Source organism: Sturnira hondurensis, unplaced genomic scaffold, assembly GCF_014824575.4.
Source record: "Sturnira hondurensis isolate 20B ecotype Veracruz unplaced genomic scaffold, ASM1482457v3 Scaffold0021143, whole genome shotgun sequence".
In the NCBI taxonomy this organism is placed as follows: domain Eukaryota; kingdom Metazoa; phylum Chordata; class Mammalia; order Chiroptera; family Phyllostomidae; genus Sturnira; species Sturnira hondurensis.
In genome coordinates this window covers 2,459,803-2,480,904 of record NW_028093774.1, presented here as the reverse complement: position 1 = coordinate 2,480,904, position 21,102 = coordinate 2,459,803, and the positions used below count along the sequence as shown (strand labels likewise).

The 21,102-nt window shown below is 61.8% G+C and overlaps 1 protein-coding gene across 5 annotated transcripts in view; it reads right to left on the bottom strand.

Moving 5' to 3' along the window:
• CCDC85C (coiled-coil domain containing 85C) overlaps positions 1-21,102 on the bottom strand; it is a 68,561-nt gene that overhangs the window by 8,318 nt on the left and 39,141 nt on the right. For 3 of the 5 annotated variants that reach the window (XR_005064332.1, XM_037031289.1, XM_037031288.1), the window contains exons 2-3: positions 8,531-8,604; positions 2,162-2,200 (exon numbers count right to left, since the gene is read on the bottom strand). Coding sequence is in view for 4 of the 5 variants with exons in the window: in XM_037031289.1 (XP_036887184.1) it covers positions 2,162-2,200; positions 8,531-8,604 (113 nt within the window). In the remaining variant the exon portion in view is untranslated. The remainder of the gene's footprint in view (positions 1-2,161; positions 2,201-8,530; positions 8,605-21,102) is intronic. The other 2 variants (XM_037031291.1, XM_037031290.1) reach the window with 1 other exon arrangement.

Here is a 21,102-nt window from a genome sequence, read left to right as displayed (position 1 = left end):
TCTGGACCCACAGGAACCAGTGCAAGCTGGGCTCCTAACCGATGCCCAGCATGAGCTTAGGAGGGAAGGAAGGGTGAATGTGTGTGAGTAATGGGCGAATGAACAAATAAAGGAATGAACACGCCTATTTGGCCTTATACAGTTTCCTTTGGGGCAAAGCTGGCCCTTCCCCACCCCTCCTGGCAGAAGCTGGCACGGGGGGCTTGGACCTGGGCAGGACAGGGAGAGGACCAGGCGGCGGCCATGCTCAATCCCACCCGGCCCTGGGTCCAGCTGAGCAGAAGCCAGGCTTCTGGCCCTTTCATGGCATTTTTGGCCCAAGCACCCTTTTTGACTTCAAAGGCACTGAGGAATGCCGCTGGGCAGAGAGCATGCAGGGGAATGTCCCATCAATCAGCAGGCTGTTGAGTTACCCAAACAAACCCTGGAGGGGAGGAGGCCAGCCAGGCCAGGGGAAGGGGCCATGCCCCTCCTCCCGCCCATCACCCCTTCATGGTGGCCCCCAAAGTGTGGTACAATCTCAGCAGGGAGAGCTTGGGCACGACCGTCAATCTTAGATAAAATGGGACGGCCATGCGCCTGCATGTGGCCACGTCCAGTCAGCCCGAGGCGCTGGAGCCTGCTCGGCCCTTCCTCACACTCGGTCTAGACTCTGCTCTGGGCTGAGTCCCACCTCCTCCCAGCCTCTCTGGCCCTGGACCAAATGGGTTCTGAGCCGGCCCCAATGCTGTTACTCAAAACACGGGGCCGCGTTTCCTCCCTCCCCCAGACAGTTTCCTTGGAGGAGGTGTGGGCATCGGGGAGGGGGAGTTTTTAATTAGCAGCGTGCAATTCCCACCCCCGCCTTCAGTGACCATCTATAAATATTTGCACATCCGCATTTTGCACGTCAGAACTTTATTAGCAAGCCTCAAAGCTGGTGGGAAAACGCACAATCTCTCATTAGGGGCAACGTGACTAATGACGCATTGAAATGAAGAACCAGAATGGCACTTAAATCCAAATTAAAATCCTGGCATTTGCCTGTGAGTGCCCTGGAAGAAAGAAATCCCTAGGTTCTCCTTGCTGAGGGGAAGGGAGCTGAAATGGTCTTGGGGCGGGGGGCTCGTCCTGTTCCTCCGGCGGTGGGGGCATGGCTGCTCCCCGGGGTGGGGGGGACGGGGGGGGGCTCCCACACACACAGCAGGAAGGGAAGGAAACCTGCCAGGGCTGAAGACAGCACTGCCCACCCAGCCTGTTTAGTGTCCCCCAAAGGCGGCAGGAGCCCTCTGGACCAGGAGGGAGACCCAGGAGGCTGAAGGGCCTCCGAGGGCACACTGAGGGACACCTGGGCTCTGTCCAGGGCTGTCACTACAAGGCTGCCCACTGTGTGGGCTCAGGCCACCCCAGCCTCCCTGGGCCTTGGCCACCAGTTTCCCACCAGGGCTTCTAGTGGCAAAGCTGCAGGGACTCCCTTGGCCTCGCCCCTCAACACCTGGCAGCACGGTCAGAGGGGTGCTGGGCAGAAGGGGCCAGGGCAGGGCGACCCCCGCCTCCCCAGCCACGTGGGGCTCCTTGTTCAGAGGGCCAGCAGCTGCGGGCAGGCCACCTTTCAGGGTTTGCTCAGGGGCAGCTACTTGACCCCTCCTTCCCACACCAAAGGGCTCTGGCCCTGGAGTGGGAATCTCTGCTGCGGCAGTTCTGCGTTCACGGAGCTCCTACTGTGTGCACCCTGGCAGGTGGTAGCGCCCAACTGTGGGCAGGGACACCAGGGTCAGCATGGGCACCAGATGGGGGGAGCCTATCCGCACCCAGCAGCCTGCTCACAGGGGACAACTAAGAGCACCAGATCCCCGGGGGAAGGGGAGGAAGCCCAGCACAGGGCCTCAGGGACCTTTCACAGGGACCTGGGCCAGCTGGGAGCCACGACTAACTTCCCCAAGGGGCAGCCTTGGCCAACCCCTCCTCTGACCTTGCACCTCAGGGCCGCCCTGCAAGGTAGGGGAGACACTGACAGGCGGAGCGGGCCCTCTGAGAGTGGGTGAGAAGGGCCCCCGTGCAGCAGCTCCCGGGGGGGACCCAAGTGAGGGGACCCAGAGCAGACAGGGCACCACACAGCACACAAAACAGCCCTACCCCCACCCCAAACACTGGGCACCCAAGGTCCGCCAGGCAGCTCTACCTGAAGCCAGCTCCTCTGCGGGACGTGGGGGCAGGGCAGCTGGAAGGGAAGAGGGGTGGTGTCAGCCAGCACCCCCGGCCATGTCCCTCACCTTGGCCCCCCTGCCCCAAAGACCCATCGGCCCAAAGCCACCAGGACTTCAGCTTGGCCAGAGCAGGTTTTCCACACCAAGGACAGGAGTGGGGGGTCCCCCAGGCACCTCACAGGAGCCCCATGCATTTAAAGCTCCAGATTTAGCAAGGCCTGGCGGTGCCTGCCACCCACTGGCACCAGGATGCCCTGCCCCCTTTCGGCCCTCCCCGAGGCCCCCGCCAGAACGCAGTTGCCCCTGTGAGAGGCGGGGTGGGGACACATACCCCACTCTTCCTCAGGCCCCTCACAGGAGTTGACAGGTCCTTCCAACCTGATTTACTTTATTTTTTCTTTCCTTTTAAGAAGATTCATTTGCAGGCCACTCAGAACATTGCGGGGACCCAGTAGGCCCCTCCTAACAAGGCGTTCCTGGCTGTCACTGCTGCGTGTGGCTGCTGTGGCTCTCTCAGCTGGCACTGCTCCGTGTGCCCTGCAGGCCCCGCAGTGTTGGGTGCACACTGCCAGGACTGCCGGGCCTGCGACAGACAGGAGTGTGCGGACGAGGTCTCGCCCACCACCACGCCAGGCCCTCACAGGGCCCCTGGACAGGCCACAGGGCCTCCAAGGAAGGGGGTGGCTTCTTACGGGGACGCGGACTCCCAACCCCCGTCGTGCTGGGTTGAACCTGAGCAAACAACCAACTCTGCTTCCACCTAAATTGGGGTCCAGAAGGGCACTCAGCGGCCCACCGCCCTCCACGTTCCCCGAGATCTGCCCTTTACCCCGGGGCAGGCACCTCAAGTGTCCCCGTTTCGCAGATGAGAAGACGGGGGCACAGAGAGGCCAAGCCACTGGCCCAAAGCCGCCCAGCTGGTAAGCGGCCCTTTGCAGGTAGGAACCGGACTCTGGCTCACAGTCCTGGGCTCGGCCTCTAGCCATGCCAACACTCTCCTTGTGCAAGGCTCACAGGGGACACCGGTTCCGCCGCGGGCAAGGGGACAGAGGTGAAATTCCTGCTGTCTTCCTGCCCCTGTCGCTAGACTGACCATCTGCTCAGAGTCTGGAAAGGGGCTGTCCTCCCGGCCCAGGGAGAAGCTGGGCCGGTTCTGAGGCTTGCTAATGAGGCATTTAAAGAGAACACGTACCCACAACGAAGGGGGCGGGGGCGTGACAGCCCACCCCAAACACCAAACGGGTGAGGGGAGCAGGAATGGCCCAGAGACTGTTGTCACAGGAGACCCCAGCGAGCAGAGCTGCCACTGCAGAGACTCCATGGGGCCACATCCCCAGAGGCCTTGGGTGAACGGACCACCGGTCAGATGGCCAGTCCTCCTTGGGGGCTCAAGAAATGGGCTTAGATGGTGGCAGACCTGTCCCCTCTTTCCCAGCCTGGGGGGTTCAAAACTCAGACAAGGGACAGAGGAGCGGTGGGCTTGGAGACGGACAGGCCAAGCCACAGACCAGGTGGCTCAGTCTGCCAGACCTCAAGTATCCCAGGACATGGGGTCAGGGGAAGGTGAGAAAGAACCGCTGCCCAAGGCGTCCCCAGGGCCTGGCTTCAGGTCAGTGCTGCAGGCACCGCAGTGGCCTCGCCATCATCTGTCTAACAGGGGAGGAGACCGAGACACCAGGACACACAGAATTCTGCCTGAGCCCCACGCCAGCTGAGGGCCCAAAGCCACCTTCTCACATGTCAGGCCGACACAGCAGGGCTGCGGGCTGAATGGGAGCCTCCCCGTTCACACACCAACGTCCTAACCCCCAGGACCCCAGGACCCCAGGACCCCAGGCCGGTGCCGACTTGGAGATGGGCCCCCACAGCGGTGATCAGGTTAAAGTGAGGGCATCGAGGCGGGCCCTAATCCAAAGTGACCCGTGTCCTCCTATAAAGGAGAAATTTGGACACATACCCACAGAGGAAAGTCTCGAGCCAATGACAGAGGCCTGGGCCAGATCCTCCTGTCCCCGCCCTCAGAAGGAACTGTCCCTGCCTGGACCTTGGACTTCCAGCCCCCAGAACTGTGAGACAATAAACTTCACTGGTTTAAGCCACCCGGTGTGCTGTGTGGTTACGGCAGCCCCAGCAGACTGATGCAATCGCCCGTGCCAGGCAACCTGCCCCGACCAAGCCCCAGATCCCCCACCTGTGCTTGGTGTGAATGCTGGGGTCACTTCCACCCTGTGTGTCCTGGAAGGGTGGGGGTGCTGAGGGAAGGAGGGGGTGCAGGCAGGCTCGGGGCAGCTCAGCCACAGGCCCGGGCCACTGCCAGCCCACCCTCAGGCGCAGCCTGCTGGCCCAGCGTGGGGGGCATTTCGGGCTCCCCGCACTTGCATCACACTGGCTGCTGGGTGCACATTTGTCAGCCCAGCAGGGCCCTGACTGAGGCAACGCAGAGCCCGGGCTCCCGCGCCCACGCCCGGCTCGGCAGAGCCCAGAGAGTCCACAGGAAAAACAGCAACGTGTGCAGGGACTCGCGGAGCATCGGCGCCGAGGAAGCAGCTGTGTTGATGAAACTTTAAAGCTGACAGGAGAAAGAAAATACGAACTGCAATACAGTAATTTAGCCTGTGAACACTCTGGCACATTTTTAATTAGAGCTATTTTGGAGTTAAATAGAGGCCATGGTGGGGGCAGGGGGGCAGTGGAAAGTGGGAATCCACGGCAGCTCCCTGCCCTCCCACCCAAACCCCAGAGCCACATTCCCTTAAAGAGAATTCAAAGAATAACATTGCTCTCCCGGCTCTTTGCCAGCAGGCGGATTCCTCGCTGTGCGAAGCTGGAGATTGCTGTGTGATGATTCCAGTGACGGCACTTCAGTGCCAGAGTCATAAAGCCTCCCAAGCCAGAGCTCACGTGGCCGAGGCCAGCAGCCCACCCACAACAGCACTATCTTCAAGGTTCCCAAATATAGTCATCTATCCGTCACTTGATTACTTCCAAAGATGATATGCTCACTACCTTTTAAAGCAGTTCTCCCTTAGTTAATCAGACGTTCCCTATTCTGGGCAAGAACCACACTCCCTCTTGGCCTAGGACTCTGGGTGGGAGGCAGCCAGGGGCTCCCCAAGATACAACCACTCAGTCCAGCTCTGCTGGGCACTGGAGACACAGAAGTGACCATCAAACCCTGCAGCCCAGTCCTGAAGGAGCAGGCAGTCCAGCAGGGGTAGGGCCAGGCTCCCCACTGAAGGGTCCCAACCCACATCAGCAAGGGTGGGCAGCCATGGAGCTGAGAGTTCCGGACGAGCACCACGCCACTTGGGGTGCCTGGGAAGACCGCTGGCAGGAGCCACGCTGGACCTGGCAACCATGACCTACAGGAGGCTGGGAGATGAAGGCTCAGTCACCCCCATCCTCCCTGGACCCCAAAAGAATAAGGCCAGTACTCTCACCGTGGGCCAAGTCCTGACCATGGGCTTCCCCCTCCTCGCCCTCCACTGTCCTCCAACAGCACCCCTTGCATGGGAGTCCTGCCAGGCGGGACAGGGAGGTGGTCGGGCAGAGACAACCTCGAGGCTGGACATCGAGTGCCCCGAGGGCAGACCTCTACCTGGGCGGCCCTGCACCCCCAGGGCCACATGCTCAGCAGGTGATCACTTACTGAATGAGTGTCCAGTTTCTAGGTGAGCAAACAGCCTTGGGGACAGGAATGGCTTGAGGATCCTTATAAGGCTAGTGCCACCTGAGCCCCCCCAGAAGTCCAAAGGCAAGCAAAGTGTGAACTGGCACCAGAAAGCCCTGAGCAGGCCAGGGCTTGCTCCTCTCCCTGTCTCTCCGTCTCTCATTTCTCCTGTGTGACAGAACACCAGTGCCCTCCTCCGTGGCCAGCAACACCTGCCCACCCGCAAGGCCAAGCTCTGGTGACAGCAGGTAGCAGGGGCAGCAAGAGCCTCATCCATGACCCCAGAGACACTCTGCCAATGCCTCTGGCTCCAAGTGCTCGTGAGATTGAAGATCAAACGTGAGCAGGAGGACCCATGATGTGCCAGCCGGGCTGAGGCCCTGGCACCACACTGCCACCCCCTTCCCGACACCACTCACTAAGGAACCCTGGGCAAGACCTGGGCCCACCAGCAGAGTCCCTGCTGAGGAGGAAGCAAGGGCTGGGGCCTGACCAGCCGCCCCCACGACATACATGAGCCCACACAGCTCGGCCTCGCAAGGCCTCGTTCAGGAACAAAGAAAAGTCCCACAGAAAGAAGACACGTGACCTTCCACACGGGGTGGTCTCTGAGTCCCCGGCACCCTCCCTCCCGTGATCCAGCAGCGAGCAGGCAAAAGCACGTGCGTGTCCCCAAACCCCACCCAGTCCAACTGCCTGCAGCCAGCAGGTGTGGGGATGGGCCGAGGGTCCACGACCCCTCTTCTGACGACATCTGGCTGGGTGGACCCGGCCCAGGTATGGGAACAGATGGGGGCGAACCCCACAGCACTGCCTCCAGGCCACGGCCCCCAGGCTGGCTCCCAGGAGAGGGCAGAGCTGGTTTGGGAGGGGGAGGGCCTGCCATCCCCTCAATGCCCCAGACTCAGGGCCCCTGTCCACCTCTGCACACCTGGGTGTGGAGTTAGGGGACACAGACATGGGGCTCCCTCGTGAAACCGGGGGTGTCCGCAGGGAGGAAGGCCAAGGACTGCTGCTTTGCGGCCCAAGTGCATGCACGTTTTCCACAGGTTCACGGCCAGGTCCCACCCCTGGGACTGGGGCGTGTTTCCCAGTGGACAATGTGGCCTAAGACAGCAGGGGCCGGAGGGTCAGGGACACCCCCCTCCTTGTGGAAACAGGACCAAGCAATGCTTCAGCTGGACTGTGGAACAACACCCCAAATTCAGAGCTCAAGCTCTCCCCCAGCTTCTCCAGGGACCAATGGGACAGAGAAAGGGTAGACCGGGGCAGACTCGTACAGCCACTAGATGTGGTCTTGGCCTTCATTCTGCTGCACAGCTGCTGGGAGAGCTCCCTCCCCCTGTACTGGCTGGGCACCTGCCCCCCAGGTAGAGGCCCTGAGCCTGGGGTCCCCTCCATCACTTCTGCCACCGTGCCCACAGCCTACCCCACACCCCTCCTCAGCAGCTGTGGCTGGCCCAGGTCAAGTCCATGTGCACTGTCAGGACTAAGGAGCCCTGGCCCACAGCCAGGTGAAACCCCAGCCCCTCCCTGCCCCCGTCAGCCCCTGGAGCAGGCACAATGCAGAACCCTAACTACCACATACACAGTTACAAAACCAGCCTTGCAGCTGAATAACTTGGGGGCGGTGGGGTGATGGGGGCCCTAACCCGAAAGTGTACTCCACCAAGTCCCGCTGGGCTGTGGGAGACACCCACAAGGCCAGTGCAGGATGAGGTCTGGGGACTGTGTGCCACGTGTGGTCCGTGAGTCCCTGGTGCCCAGCCAGCAGAGGGGGTGCCATGGGCTTCCTGAGCAGGGCAGTGGCACCACGCCCGCTGGTCACCTAGCAACAGGACCGGGCAACTGAGCCCCCCACCCTGGGCTGGTTCCCAGAGAAATGCTCTGGGCGTCCCAGCCGGCTGCCTCTATGGATTAGGGGTGCTGCCACGGGGGAGGGGGTTAGATTGAGTCAGCGATGGGTACAAGGGACAGAGAGGCTAGAGGGGTGGGCCAAGCCAGCTGGCCCCCAGGACCCCAGCCAGGGCTGACCGCAGCCTGCTGTCACGACCCCTGCCCCAGCAGGACAGGCCCCTCCTACTGACAGGCAGGCCCACCATGGTCCAGCCACACTGCCCTGCTCTGTCCTCACTCCTAAGTCTGTGACCCGCCATCCCTGGGCTGGGCTATGCTGGGGGTGAGGCACGACTCGATCTTTCCACGGGCACCCGCCAGGCCCAGGAGAGAGAAGGATGGACCCCAGCCCCGGGGGCAGGGGCAGGGGGAGCAAAGAGGCTTCCACGCGGGTCTGAGCCGGGCACGCCAGCCCGGCTCTGGGGCCTGGGTTCACCTATCTGCCATGGGGCAAAGCAGCCCATTGCCTTCGCAACTGTGAGTCCACACGGTCTCTGGGACAGGCCTGGTGTGGTGCCAGGGAGCCTGAAGGCCACCGGGGACAGTGAAAGGACATGACAAGGGGCCCCAGGGACTGTGGAGCAAGGGTGGGTACCAGTGTCCCAGAAGGTGGCTTGGAACAGGAGAGGCGGGCCAGGGGGGAGGCCACAGGCATAATGGGGGAGGGGGCCCAGGTAAGTGGGGAGGTGGGGGTGTGGGGGGGGCACGGGGGCGGGCAGCTCACGCTGCTCCAGGGGTGCAGCTACGCAGCCCTGCCGTCCGCCCGCAGCCGGCCTACCTGCGCCAGGAGCTTGTCCCCCTCCAGCAGCTTCACCTTGGTCTCCAGCTGTCTGACGTAGGCGGACGAGGGATCTGCAACAATACGAGGGCACATGAGCCATCAGCCCTGGTGGCCAGGAGGAGAGCCACCCTCCCCCCACCCCTCACCAAAAAGGGGAGGCTAAAGGAGAGGGCAGGCAGGCAAGGGCACCAACCACCTCCGCAAGGGCGGGGGCGGGCGTGGGGGGGAGGCAGGGGGGCCTGCTAAGGGACAGTCTGCACACCTCCTGTCCTCACAAGCACCCGACAGAGCTCACACTCCACACCAGCCTGGACCCTGCACACCCCCAGGCCAGTCGCTGCTTCCCGACAGGACACAGGGCCTTCCAAAATGAGGACACCACTGACACTTTATCTCAGAAACAATGCCAGCTCCGAAACCCCTCACACCACCGCCTCAGAAACACAGGGAACAGACCCACCAGGCTTTTAACGTTCCGGGAGGGGGCTGGGGGCATGGGCGCTGCTGGAGGGCAAGCCGGACCCTCACACACCCGTGGGAATGAAGAAGCGCACGGCTGTCTCCTCACATCCTCACGGATGACATGACCGGCACCCTGCAGGACTGGGGTGGAGACAGCCCTCTCCCCAGAACCCCGTGACCTTCCTGAACCAGGGCTTGGCCCAGCCCCAAGAGTCCCTGCCCACCGGCAAGGCCACCCCCAGGTGGGAGGGGCAGCTGCCCAAAGAGGTGCCTGTTCACCCTGGACCCGCCCCACTTTGCTCCCTAAGCACAAGGAAGGACCCTTGGGAGCCCCGCCCAGCCAGCCCTGGAGGAGTCATCCCCACCCACTCACTCCTGGGCATGAGAACCGACTCCGCCCACCCAGTCACCTCTGAGGAACCCGGAGCCTCCGAGAGACAGAAAAGGGTGGTTCCCTGCCAGGCCGGCCCACACAGCCCCAGGATGACACGGGGTGACCACAGGCCGCTCTGCCGGGAGGCCCAGGGGGCCCCCACACTCCCCACACTCGATTCCCCTCACCCCCCGGGGTAGCTTCCCCTGACCACCGACGAATGCGGGTTCAGAGAGGTAAAGAGGCCTGTGCGTGACGCAGGGCAGCGGGGAGGTGGGACTGGACCCGGGCCCTGACCCCAGAGGCCGCCCGCTGGGCTGCCATGTGCAGACCCAGCTCCCACAGATCCCTCCTGCCCGGGGGGTGGGGGGCGCAGGGCCAACCAGCCTGGGAGGCTGTGGCTACGACAGGGCCTTGCTCTCAGCCTTCTTTGGCCCAGGGTCACCACAGTCCACACCCCATGACTGGCCCCAGCCTCAGTTCACTCATCAGTCACCCCAAATTGACAAGCAGTCCCCATGTCCCTTCCTATAACCCACCCACGCTAACCAGCCCATGGGAAAGACGTGCTGGGCACAGGGAAGGAACTGGGGTACAACCCGAGCTCCCCAAACCTGTGTGCAGCCTGCATGCTGGTAGCAGGAGGGTTCTCCGGAACACTAGCTGGGAAACAACGGACAAGATAGACTGCAGAGGTGCTCCCAGCTCTCGCATCCACACAGGTTAAGACAAGGAGGCCCAGTGTGGCCTCCCTCTGGGAGGGGTTGGTGGAGGAGGGATGGGGGAGGGGACGGGAGGAGACGGGAGGACCCCCCCATCCCAGGCAACACGGGGCAGCCCCTGCATCGGGCAAGGGTCAAGCAGGCATTGTCCCCCCTTTCTGGATGCGGAGGCCACGAGGAAGGCGGGGGAGCAGAGGGACCCGGGGCCCAGGCCTGCCCCCGAAGGTCGATGCTCCAGAGACCAAGCCTGGCCCTGGCCGCTCAGAGCAGCGCTGACAGCCGGCAGAGGCTCCCGGAAAGGAGACGAAGTTCCTGGTCAAGCCTCCCCCCAGGACGCTCCATCACTGCCCAGACTTTGGGGGCAGCCCCAAGCCAGCTCCCTGCTCCCCGAAGCCCCACCACAGGGCACAGCCCTGAACTCAGAAGAGGGGCCACCGGCCCAATCAAGTCGCTAAGTCACACACAGCCCTGGACAGCCACAGAGCCTTTCTGATGACAGAGTCTCGGGGCTACAAGGACAGTTTTCCCTCTTTCTGCTATTTTGGGGGCGGGGGTGGGGGGGCGGGGTAGTGAGGAGCCGCCAGCAGTCCCTTCCTCCTCAGACGCAGCTGGAGTCATGGCCTGGTGCGGAGTCAGCAGACCTGCCCACAAGCCTCAGCGTCCTTGCTGGGCAGACAGGCGGGCAGGGGCGTGGATCATGCCACTGCTCCTGTCTGAGCTGGCCATCCCCTCAGCCACAGCCCACAGCCGGCCCCACACCCAGCTCCCAGGACAGCGGGGAGGAGAAAAGTGCAGGGACAGGAGAGGGACACAGGCCAAATGACCCGACAACACCTGCCCCCCCCCCCCGGACCCCGCTGCATGCTGCCAGCACAGACCACAGGGTCCCCAGGCCACAGCTGCAGGCCAGCCGTCCTCCCTAACCGCCACATGTGGGCACTGGCCCGAGGCCACGGCCACCGTCTATGTGGCTTTGCCCCCAACCTCAAGTGGCCACAGAGAACAAAGCACACTTCAGACCACCAGGGTGTGGGGGTTTCATTTGAATTTCAAAAGAACGATATGGAGTCTTAAACTGTTCTGAATCATCCGGTAATTCCAGTGGCGTTTATCCTAAAGAATTAACACTAATTGGGAAGAATGCAGACAGAGTCCCGGTGGCCATGACTGCAAACAACTGCGCGCCCAGCAGGGCGAGCCACACCCTGCCATCACTCAGGGGCGTTTCGCGAAAGCTTCTCTCCCGCACTACGTGGGAGATGCTCCACCGCAGACGGAACGAACCGGACACAGAACTAATTGCACATGTGGGCGCTGATGCCTATGACACGTCCATGCAGTGGACAGAGCCAGGAGGGAGCGCCTGGAAGTACCGAGGGAGCTGCTGCATCCTCGGAGGAACCAGCGATCACTCATTTATTCACACTATTTCTTGTTCATTCTCAAATAATTTACTTCAAGAAGAGGGAGAAATCTTTTTTTTTTACGATAAGGAGAACTGATTAAATTATGGCACCTTCACGCAGCACAGCCAGCCATTGAGGTCACTTACGTTTTTAATCCAAGAGAGGCAGAAGGGTAGCTGAGAAGGAGACCTGGACAGCAGGCCCAACCAGCCACCCTCTGCCCACTGCTCCCAGATCGGGGCTGGGGGCCCTTCCCAAGGCCCAGCCCCAGGCCTGCCTGCTCCTGTGGAGTTGCACAGGATCCCAGGCTGCCTCCCGCAAGTTCCAGATTGGCCTCGCTGCCCCACACTCAGCTGCACGTGGCCAGGAGCCAGGGAGCAGGGCTCTGGTTGCCCAGAGTGTGCCCTATAATGAGGAAGAATGAGAGTGAGGTGGAACATGCCAGGGGGAGGGAAGAACCAGGAGCACAGGGACCCCGGGAAGGGCCTGGCACCTGGGGAGGACAAGCCTTCCTAGCAGCCTCAGGCAACTTGTGATCCCACTGGGCACCTCTGAGGCCCAGCCTCTCCAAGACGAGTGAGCATGTAATTAAATTAATCCCAGGGTTTGCATTAAAGAGGAGAGGAGCCTCGGGGGAGGGAAGCGTCACTTCCTGGCCTTGCTACTTGCAGGGAAAATGGGGGGAGGTGACTAGAGACGTGAGTCCAGGCTGGGCTGGCCACAGCATCCCCTCACACCTTTCCCTGGCCCGACCTGGGCCCGCTGGGCCAATTTCGGGAGTTCACTTCCAGCTGGGTGGGAGCTGCCTGAAACATTCTCACTTCCAGGAGCTGGAGCATCAGCCCTTGCTCCACCCTCCCCACAGACCCTCAGTGCAGCCCCTGGTGGGCAGGAGCCCCCTGTCTGCGGGGTCTGTGAACCCCTCCCCACGAGAGCTGAGTCCTGGCACTGACCATCAGGATACCCTGCCTGTCAGGTCCCATCTCCCTTCCTGGCCTGGTTCCCTCCCCGGAGAGGCAGTGTCCCCACCCCCTAGTACCCCACCTCCGTCTCCCCTTTACTCCAGATGGTAAGAATCTGGAGGCCTGAAGCCATGTCTGACCACCCTGTAGCCTCTTCCTCCCCTAGCCCAGCTCCCAGCACACAGTAGGCCCTCAGAAAAAGACTGAGCACCTAGCAGGAATTCACCCTGACGGGCGCGTCAGATCCTCCCACCAGCAGCGGCTAAGAGAGGAAGGCGCTCAGCAGCCTGAGAGGGTGCCAGAGGCCCTCAGACCACCCTCCCAGGCTCTGCACACTGTGTCTCGGCCAATCCCTCCAGGAGCTGACATCTTAGTCTGGATGAGACAGGACTCAAGGGCAAGCAGGAGGGAGACCCAGGAGCCTGGGTCAGGGTGGGGAAGTGGGACAGAGGGGGGGTGAGGATGAAAGGGAAGCTCCAGGATCTCAAGGGCTTGCTGGCAGAGGCAGCTCCTGATGGGAGGGGGTAGTGATGCCGCAGCCCTGCCTGCCTGGCATGTGGGCAGGAAAAGCCCTAGGGCAGAGCCGTGGGCGCCAGCAGGTGGAGTGAGTGACAGGCACAGAGCGGTCAGCCACTCTGACGTGTGGGCAGAGTGCCAGCAGTGTCTGGGGCGCTGTCACGGCGACACACAGTGACACATGGGCCTGACTAGCTGCTGCCCCACCAGCCCTGCCTCCCTTCAGCCCCTTCCCACGGAGCAGAGGCCCCTTGAGGTCCCAGGTCTTGGGGATAGGAAGGCTCTATGGCAGGTCATTAGCAGGACAGCCAGCCACAGCTCGCCTCGGGCATCCTCCTCGGGGGCCCTGTGGGAGACCGCTGCTGCCCGTCCCAGAGGACGCGTGACTGATTACCTCCCTTCTCCTTCCACTTCCTGGAGAGGGGTGGGCAGCAGAGGCCCGGCTGACGGCTCCATCTCCATCGGGGCTGAAAGGCCTCATTAGACAGAAGCACTGTGTCCTCCCAAGGCCCTGCCCTCTCTGCCCCAGAGGACGAAACTGCTCTGAGAGCATTCGCCTTCCTGGCTTCTCCGCCCCCTCCCCCCACCCAGGACTCGCCCAGGAGGCACAGGCCAGTGGCCCCACGCACCTGCGGGTCAGGAGAGCAAAATCGAGCAGGGCAGCAGCACCCCCACTCTGTCCTGCCTCCTGGTGGAGAGGCTGTCATTCCCGCCACAAACAAGCCACTCTTCCCACAGGCAAGCTCAGACCTTTCCCCCACTGCAGGAAACCCCGCCAACCCGCCACCAGCACAGAAACGGGGTGCAGTGCAGCGACGCCCCGAGTCCCACAGGCTGGGCTGCCTGGAGGACCGACCCTAGGGAGCTCTGACCAGCCCCGGGACACCGCTATTGTCAGAATTCTGTGTCCCGCCCCCCAGATCCGTGTATTGAAACCTAACGAACGTTGTGATGGTGTTAGGAGGGAGGCATTTGGGAGGAGATTAGGTCCCGAAAGGCCGAGCCCCCGTAAATGAGATGGGTGCTGCGTAAGAGACCCCAGGGAGCTCCTGTCCCTCCAACCAAGGGAGGACCCAGAGGGGAGACGCCAGGTCTGAACCGGGAACCAGACAAACTTTGCCAGACACTGAATCTACCGGCGTGCTGATCTCAGGCATCCAGCCTCTAGAACTCGAGAAATAAATGTCTGTTGTTTGTAAGCAGCCAGAACGAATGGAGATGGTCCACAGAACCACCGATAACCATGCACACTTAGCACCATCAGTGTGCCTTGCACGCTTCCGTCCTCATCGTTTCTCACTGTGGCAGGCGATCGGCCCCCAGCTTCCAGATGAAGAAGTGGAAGCCCGAAGACGTGAGGTGATGCTGCGGACCGGGCAGGGGTGCAGCCTCCTCCACCCCCCAGGCAGCCTTGCCCGCTCTGGCTCAGTGCAGCCTGAGCTGGCAGGACAGGCCACACTCCCTGCAGCGCCCTGTCCTGCTGGGAAGTGCCCGATCCCTGGCCAGTGCTCGGCCCGAGTGGCCAGGGCCCAAGGCCAGGTTCGGCAGGTCTTGGAGCTGAATGTTTCCGCAACACAGGAGCATGTCCAGGTCTCCCCCGCAAGGCCCAGGACACCAATCCGCAGAGTTTGCAAATGGTCCTATCTTTCTTTATTTTTTTTTTACTGGTGTTCAAGTACAGTTGTCTCCATTTTCCCCCCACCACTGGTCCTGTTTTCTTAATGGACTTGGAGGGTGTTTGAAACCAAGGACCCTGGGCAGTCCTAAAAGGTCACCATGGATTGAATTCTTACAGAGCAGAGCCCAAGACTAGAAAGGAGAATTAACTGACTTCAGGACGGCAAAGGCCACCAGTGGGGTGTGAGCGCCCCACCACCAGGGGAAAGCAAGCAGAGGCTGAAAGGCTTCAGTTTGGGCACTCTCTGCTGGAGGGAAGCCCCAGGAACACTGATGGTTCTGGATGTAACTGTGAGCTGCTCACCCACCTCAGCACAGACGTGCTCACTGGACTACCCTCTCATCCCCCCGGGGACCCTGCTGGGCCAGCAGAGAAAAAGGAGGCCCAGAGAGTGAACAGGTCTGCCCAAGGCCACAAAGCCAGGTGCCAGCAGCACCAGCACTACACATGCTTGTCCAAGGCCATGGTCCCCCTCTTTGAGGGTGCCTCAACCTAACGAAAGAGCGGCAGGAATAACCGTGTTGCTGAAGAGAAAGAGTGGAGTGAGGAGGTTCAGCCTAGGAGGAAGGGGGACAGAGAACGAGGATGTGCTGGTGGGGAGAAATCCAGGACTCCTTCCTGAAGGAGGAGGCATTTGAGCCGAGCCCTGAAGAGCAAGCAGGACCCTGACAGGCAGACAAGTGAAGTGGGGATGAAAGGCAAGTCGGAGGGCACAGTATGAGCAAAGGCACAGAGGCGGGACCATGATGGGTAGGTTCAGGAACACCTGAGCCACGAGCACCTGCCTCCTGGCCCATGTCACAGCCCCAGGAGGTATGAGCTAAATGTGAGACACGTATTATTTATGGATGAAGGTTTGGGTGGCTGAGGGAGGCGTATCAGGGGAGCATCAGGTTCCCATGAGGACGCCTCTCAGTGTGACCACCCTGGGCCAGGCAGGCTGGGAAGGCCAGGCACCCAGGCCCCTGCCGCTCCCACCTCTAGCCTGGCCTGCCCACCTGGGCTACCCATGGGGGTCTGCCGGGTGGTACAGGCTGAGGCAGCCGGCGGCAAACTTCAGAGCCCTGGTCGTGGGGAGCTCTCATATCCCTGCAGGGCACTGAGAAAGGAGCCTTCTTCCCATTCACACACAAAGTTCACTGGGCCCACAGGCACCGAGCAAGACCCCTGACCCTCCCTTCACCACATGTACCCTTCACACGGAGCTGAGAGTAAGTCTGTTACTGTCTGTCCCTGGTCATTGAAGAGAGGCCTGAGTCTCAGAGAGGTGAGACAGCAAGACCAACGTCACAGAAGGAAGGCGCTGCCCAGGCACTGATGTCCCAGTGGCTGCCATCCAGCCCCGCCCACGACCCCAGCCCCAGGCCCCGACACTCAGGATCAGGGGATCCTCAGACACCCCTGAATAATGACACGGGACAGCTGTGACTGGAGCCACACCCTCTCCATCCCGAGGAGAGAAAACAAATGGGCGTGGAGCAAAACACACCGCTGTGTTCGTGAGACCAGGTCTCTCCACGCTGGCCACTCAGCCTCTCCTCCTAAGGTGCACAGCTGTCCCCTGGCTGCCATCTGCCCCTCTGTGTGCTGTGCACGGCCCCCCAGGGACACCCACGAATCAGCGCCCTGCCCATCCAGGGACACAGGCGCGCAAGGCAATTAATTCCAGGAACAGCCACAAGACTCCTGGGCCCAGGGAACCCCCAGGGAGCAGCTGAACAGGAGGCCGGGTCCCACTTGGCTCATTCAGAAGGAGCCGGGGGTGGATCCGTCTGCCTCAGCGCCTCCGGTGCACTCCCACCGAAGGCTCCAACCCGCGTCGTAGTCTGCCCCCCGGGAAGCCCCGCCAGCCCCAGGAAACTGTGTCACTGCCTCAAACCGGGGGGAGGAGAGAAAAAGCTCCTGTCCTGGGCCTTCGGTGTTCACACCCAGAAATGTAGCAGTGTGAAGACGGCGCAGGTGACGGCGCAGGTGACGGCACTGCTCAGGTCCCTTCCCACTCTCACTCCGAATGGCATTTATTTATAGAAGCCACGACACCTAGGCACACGGTGGCCAAGTCACTCCCAGCCTGTGGCTCTCAGCACTGCAGCACGTGGCTCCCTGGGGACCTTTTAACACCTGGTTTCTTTTCCCGAGACCGACACAACTGTTCACGGGGGGAGGGGCCTGGGCACCCCGCCACACTTTAGACACAGGGCTGCAAACCCCTGATCTACACTGAGCAGTGGCTGCTCGGGGCATCGCCTTGTGGGCTCCATCCATGCAGGACCCAGACCTGCCTGGCCCCGACTCTGCTTGGTGGGCTGACCTCCCCCCCACACAGCTGAACCTCATGGCTTGTGAGGAGGTGAGGACGGGTGGGACTGAAGTCTGGCGGGTGGGGAGTTAACATTCCCACCGAGCCCCAGGATGGATGCGCCCAGCCCCGAGCAGCAAAAACAGGAGAGCACCGCTGGTTTCGGGAGAAAGGGGGGTTGGCTTTCATCCTTAGATGTCAACCAAGTCTGTCCTGGGTGTCGAGCTGGCCCTCGGGGAGGAGCTGGTGGGGCCAGGATGGGGCCACCTGTCCAGCAGGGGAGGCACGGGTGGGGCAGGACACTGGGGGACGTTCCAGACAGGTGCAGAGGCATGGAGCTGGTGGCAGGTGCAGCAGGACAGAGAAGCGGCTCCGAGCCCCTGCAAGGCAGCGTCCCTGCAATTAGCAAGGCAGCGAGGACCCGCCCAGTTAGGAATGACACACACAGACTCAGCGTGGGGACAGCAAACTGCACTTCCTTTTGCACATAAAACACACAGTGAGGTGACTGTTGACCAAAGGATCATCAACAAAGCCGGCTCTAGGGTGCCACCCCCGCCCCCAAGGTGCTGGGGAGGCACCTTTTGCCAGCCCTGGGAAGGACCAACTCCCTCGTGCCCAGGGCATGTGGCAAGAGGAGAAAACCAGTGTCACCCAAGTGAACTACAGAAGCCCTGTGCCCAGCACCAAGGCTTGCTAGGAAGAAGTCATGTGTCTGGGGAACATCTGGGTCAAGGGTCCCAGCCCCAGCGGCATCCCACACAAGCCCGGGCCTTAGTTTCCCCTATGACACCGCAAGGGACCTGTTCTCAGCCTGTGCTTATGAATGGTCCTTGGCAGACTGCTGTCCCCCTGAAGATGCCCACACCTTGACCCCCAGGACCTGTGACAACATGACTTCACATATTCAAGGGCCAGCCCTGTGGGAGGTTGGCCTGACCACCCAGGTGGGTCCCACCTAGGCACCTTCCCCAGCTGGGGTCGGTGGGAGACATGCCTGGGGAGAAGGGCCAGAGCAGTGCGCTGTGGCTGGCTCTGCAGATGGGATGGGACCAGTCACCAGGGAGCCAGTGGCCTCTTCCCTCAGGCCTCTGGACAGAGCACAGCCCTGCTGATTCTGGCCCTTCTGACATCTGGAACTGTGCGATGATAAACGTGTGTTGTTTCAGCAGCCAAGGCTGTGGTCACTCAACCGCGGTCAAAGGAAACACACAGAAACCAACATTGTGGCTGCGAGACTTGAAGTGGTTTGTCTAGACACTCTGAGCCTCGGTTTCATTTAAAAACGTGATAAAAAACCAACCTTGGAAGAATGCCATCAGGCCAAAGAAAGGCCACTGCTGTGAAAGCCCCTGGCACAGGGCCTGGCACTTAGTAGGTGCTCAATAAAAACCACCCTGCCCTCTGCACACCCACCCGCTACTGGCATGGCCTTGGTGGGAAGGAACAGGAGCTTAGGCTTCTGGGCTGACCACCCAGGGCCCACCGCCTCCCCGCTCACTGCAGACACAGCGACACTCACCCCCACTGCGTGCCTGCCACCTGGGCCTCGCTCCCCCAAGATCCAGCCAAGGCAGGAGCCTCGCCACCAACTTTAAAAAGTGGGGTCTGAACTCAATTCAGGAATGTCACACGTGAGAAAGCAATGTGGCGCCTGAGCCGGTGTGACAAGGGGACAAACCAAGGCTGCTTCCATGCAGGGCTGAGAAGCCCTGCTGACCATGCCGAGTCCCTGGGGTGACGAGGGCCACGGCGCACAAGTAGCACGGGGCTAGGAAGGCCCTAGCAACTGACTAGCTATCCAACCTATGTCCACTGGCACAGAGCAGGTAGCTGATGGGGACAGAGGAGGGAGCGGTGATGACACACTGAGGGCGAGTCCAGGCTCAGCCTCCCTCCTCCCAGCAAACTGGCCCCCCGTTGAAAGCCCCCAGAAACGGGGCTCAAGAGACAGCCCAAGCCAAACCCAGGCGGAAAGGTGGGTCAAGGAAGGAAGGCAGGAAGGAAGGAGAGAAAGAAATGACGCCAGCCTGCACACACCCAGGCCACACCCAGGCCCACATGGAGGGCGTCCTTGGTCACAGGTCACCTAGGGGTCTGATCTGAATCAGACACCCCTGCAAGGGTAGTAGCAACACCCAGAGTTGGGGGGGGCAGGTGAGAGGCTCAGGAAAGGACAAAGCTCCCCCCAGGCCAGAGGAGTCTGCGCCCCAACAGCCCACCCCCAGCCCATCAGGCTGGGACCCCTTGAGCTGGGAGAGGGGAGGCTGGGTGGGCACAACCTGGGCTGCTGACTAGGTGCGCTGTCATCCTGGCCTCTGACCCAACCACTGAGAAAGCTGACACGTCTGTGTCCACCTGGGGTCATCACGGGGACTGAGAGGCTGGCTCCAGTGAGTCAGGTCCCCCAGAGCTAGCAGTGAGGAGGCGGGCAGAGTCTGCCCCCACCCTGCAGAGAGCGCCTGGGCGTGGAGTCAGCAGGTCTGGCCACATGTGCCAGGCGGGAGTCTTCCCACCAGAGCCTCATGGTCCCCCCAGTCCAGTAAGGATGCACCAGGCCTTTGCAGAAGAGCACTCACTACAGGGGGGCGGGCATCGGCACTGTTGGGGCGGTGTCTGGGACGCGGGGGCGCTGCTGGCTTGCCCGGCTGCATTCCTGCCTCCCTGTCCCTTGCGGGCTCAGCCGAAGCCCCTCAGGCCAGGGTTACCTTTTGCCCAGTCAATCCAGCTGGAACTGCCCTTTGGACCCACGGATCCTTGAGCCCCTTTCTGGGGCTCAAAGATCACCTGACTCACTCAGGCAGGGCTTGGGAACCCTTCACTTCCCGTCATGACACTGGGTGGCCCAAAACACGACTCACACACCGAAAGCCTGCTTTCCTGCTGGCCAGGCACCTGGCCACCCCCAGCCACTGAGGATGGGCCAGGGGTGTGATTTTCATGGCAGAAGCACCCAGAGCCAGAGTAGGAGGTGAGCAAGGGAGCCGGAGTCCACTGGGCCCCTCTGTGGCCACAGCTGCGTGACCTTGCACCAGTGACGGAACATCCCTGAGCCTCACTGAGCTGAGCTGGGGTGTGGGAACACCCAGGCCTGGCAGCTCGGGAATTCGGGTTGGGGAGAGCATTTAGCAATTCTCTCACAGGTGCTTCCAGAACCTTCACAAGCCCAAACACTTGAGCAGGGTGCCTCTCGGGGCCCTCAGTGGCCACTCCTGCAGAGGGTCCTGCTCCACCTGCTGTCCCTACTGCTCTCCTGCCCGAACCCTCCGGGGACCGCCTCCTCAGCCTTGCTCCCCCTTCCTCCCTCCACTTGGTGCCCTCAACCCCACCTGTCATCTGAAGGTGCCAGAGGTTGTCCCCACACACAGAGCTCCCCATGGTGCCTCTGGCCAAGCCTCCACTGCTGGGGGACACCCAGCCCCCACCCCCAAGCAGGGAGCCCCCCTCCTGAGCAGGCCAGGCCCAGAGCCTCAAGCACTTCTCTGCTGCGCCTGCACGCCCCCTCCGAGTCCTGCAGGGCTGGGCACCTGGGGAAGGTTGGCAACCCTCACACCCCTGCTTTCTGCCCCGGAACCTTGGAGCCATGCGCCAGGACACAGCAGAGACTGTGAGCCCTGTCCCTGGATCAACCCCCCTCAGGCTGAGGTGGCCGGTGAACTGGCCCTTGTAAAGGGCCCACAGGCACCTGTGGGAGGGTGTGGCATTGGTGTACCAGGGGCCTAGTCTCAAGGTCACCCCGTCACCACAAACTGTGTGACTCTGGGCAGGTCCCCTGCCCTCTGTGGGGCCCAGAACAGTCCTCAGTACAGTGAGGTACAGTTGAGAGCCTCCACGGAGGGTGCAGGTAGGTGTGGTGGACACAGGCGGGCAGTGGGCACAGTGGGCACCCTGTACATCCATCACTCCAGTACACCACCACACCTGCCCGACGCAGCTGTGTCTCTTTAAGAAAAATATGAACAAGAACAGACCCGAAGGTCGGCAGAGCCGGTGCCAGGATGAGGTCACTGTTCGGTTCCTGACGAGAACAAACAGGCCTGGGTCCCACCGAGGAGCAGCCTGCCGAAGGAGCGCCACAGGGACGTGAGCTAGGCCGGGGGGTTGACAGAGAGCCACCCTGTCTCATCGCGCCCACAGGTGACAGGTGGTGG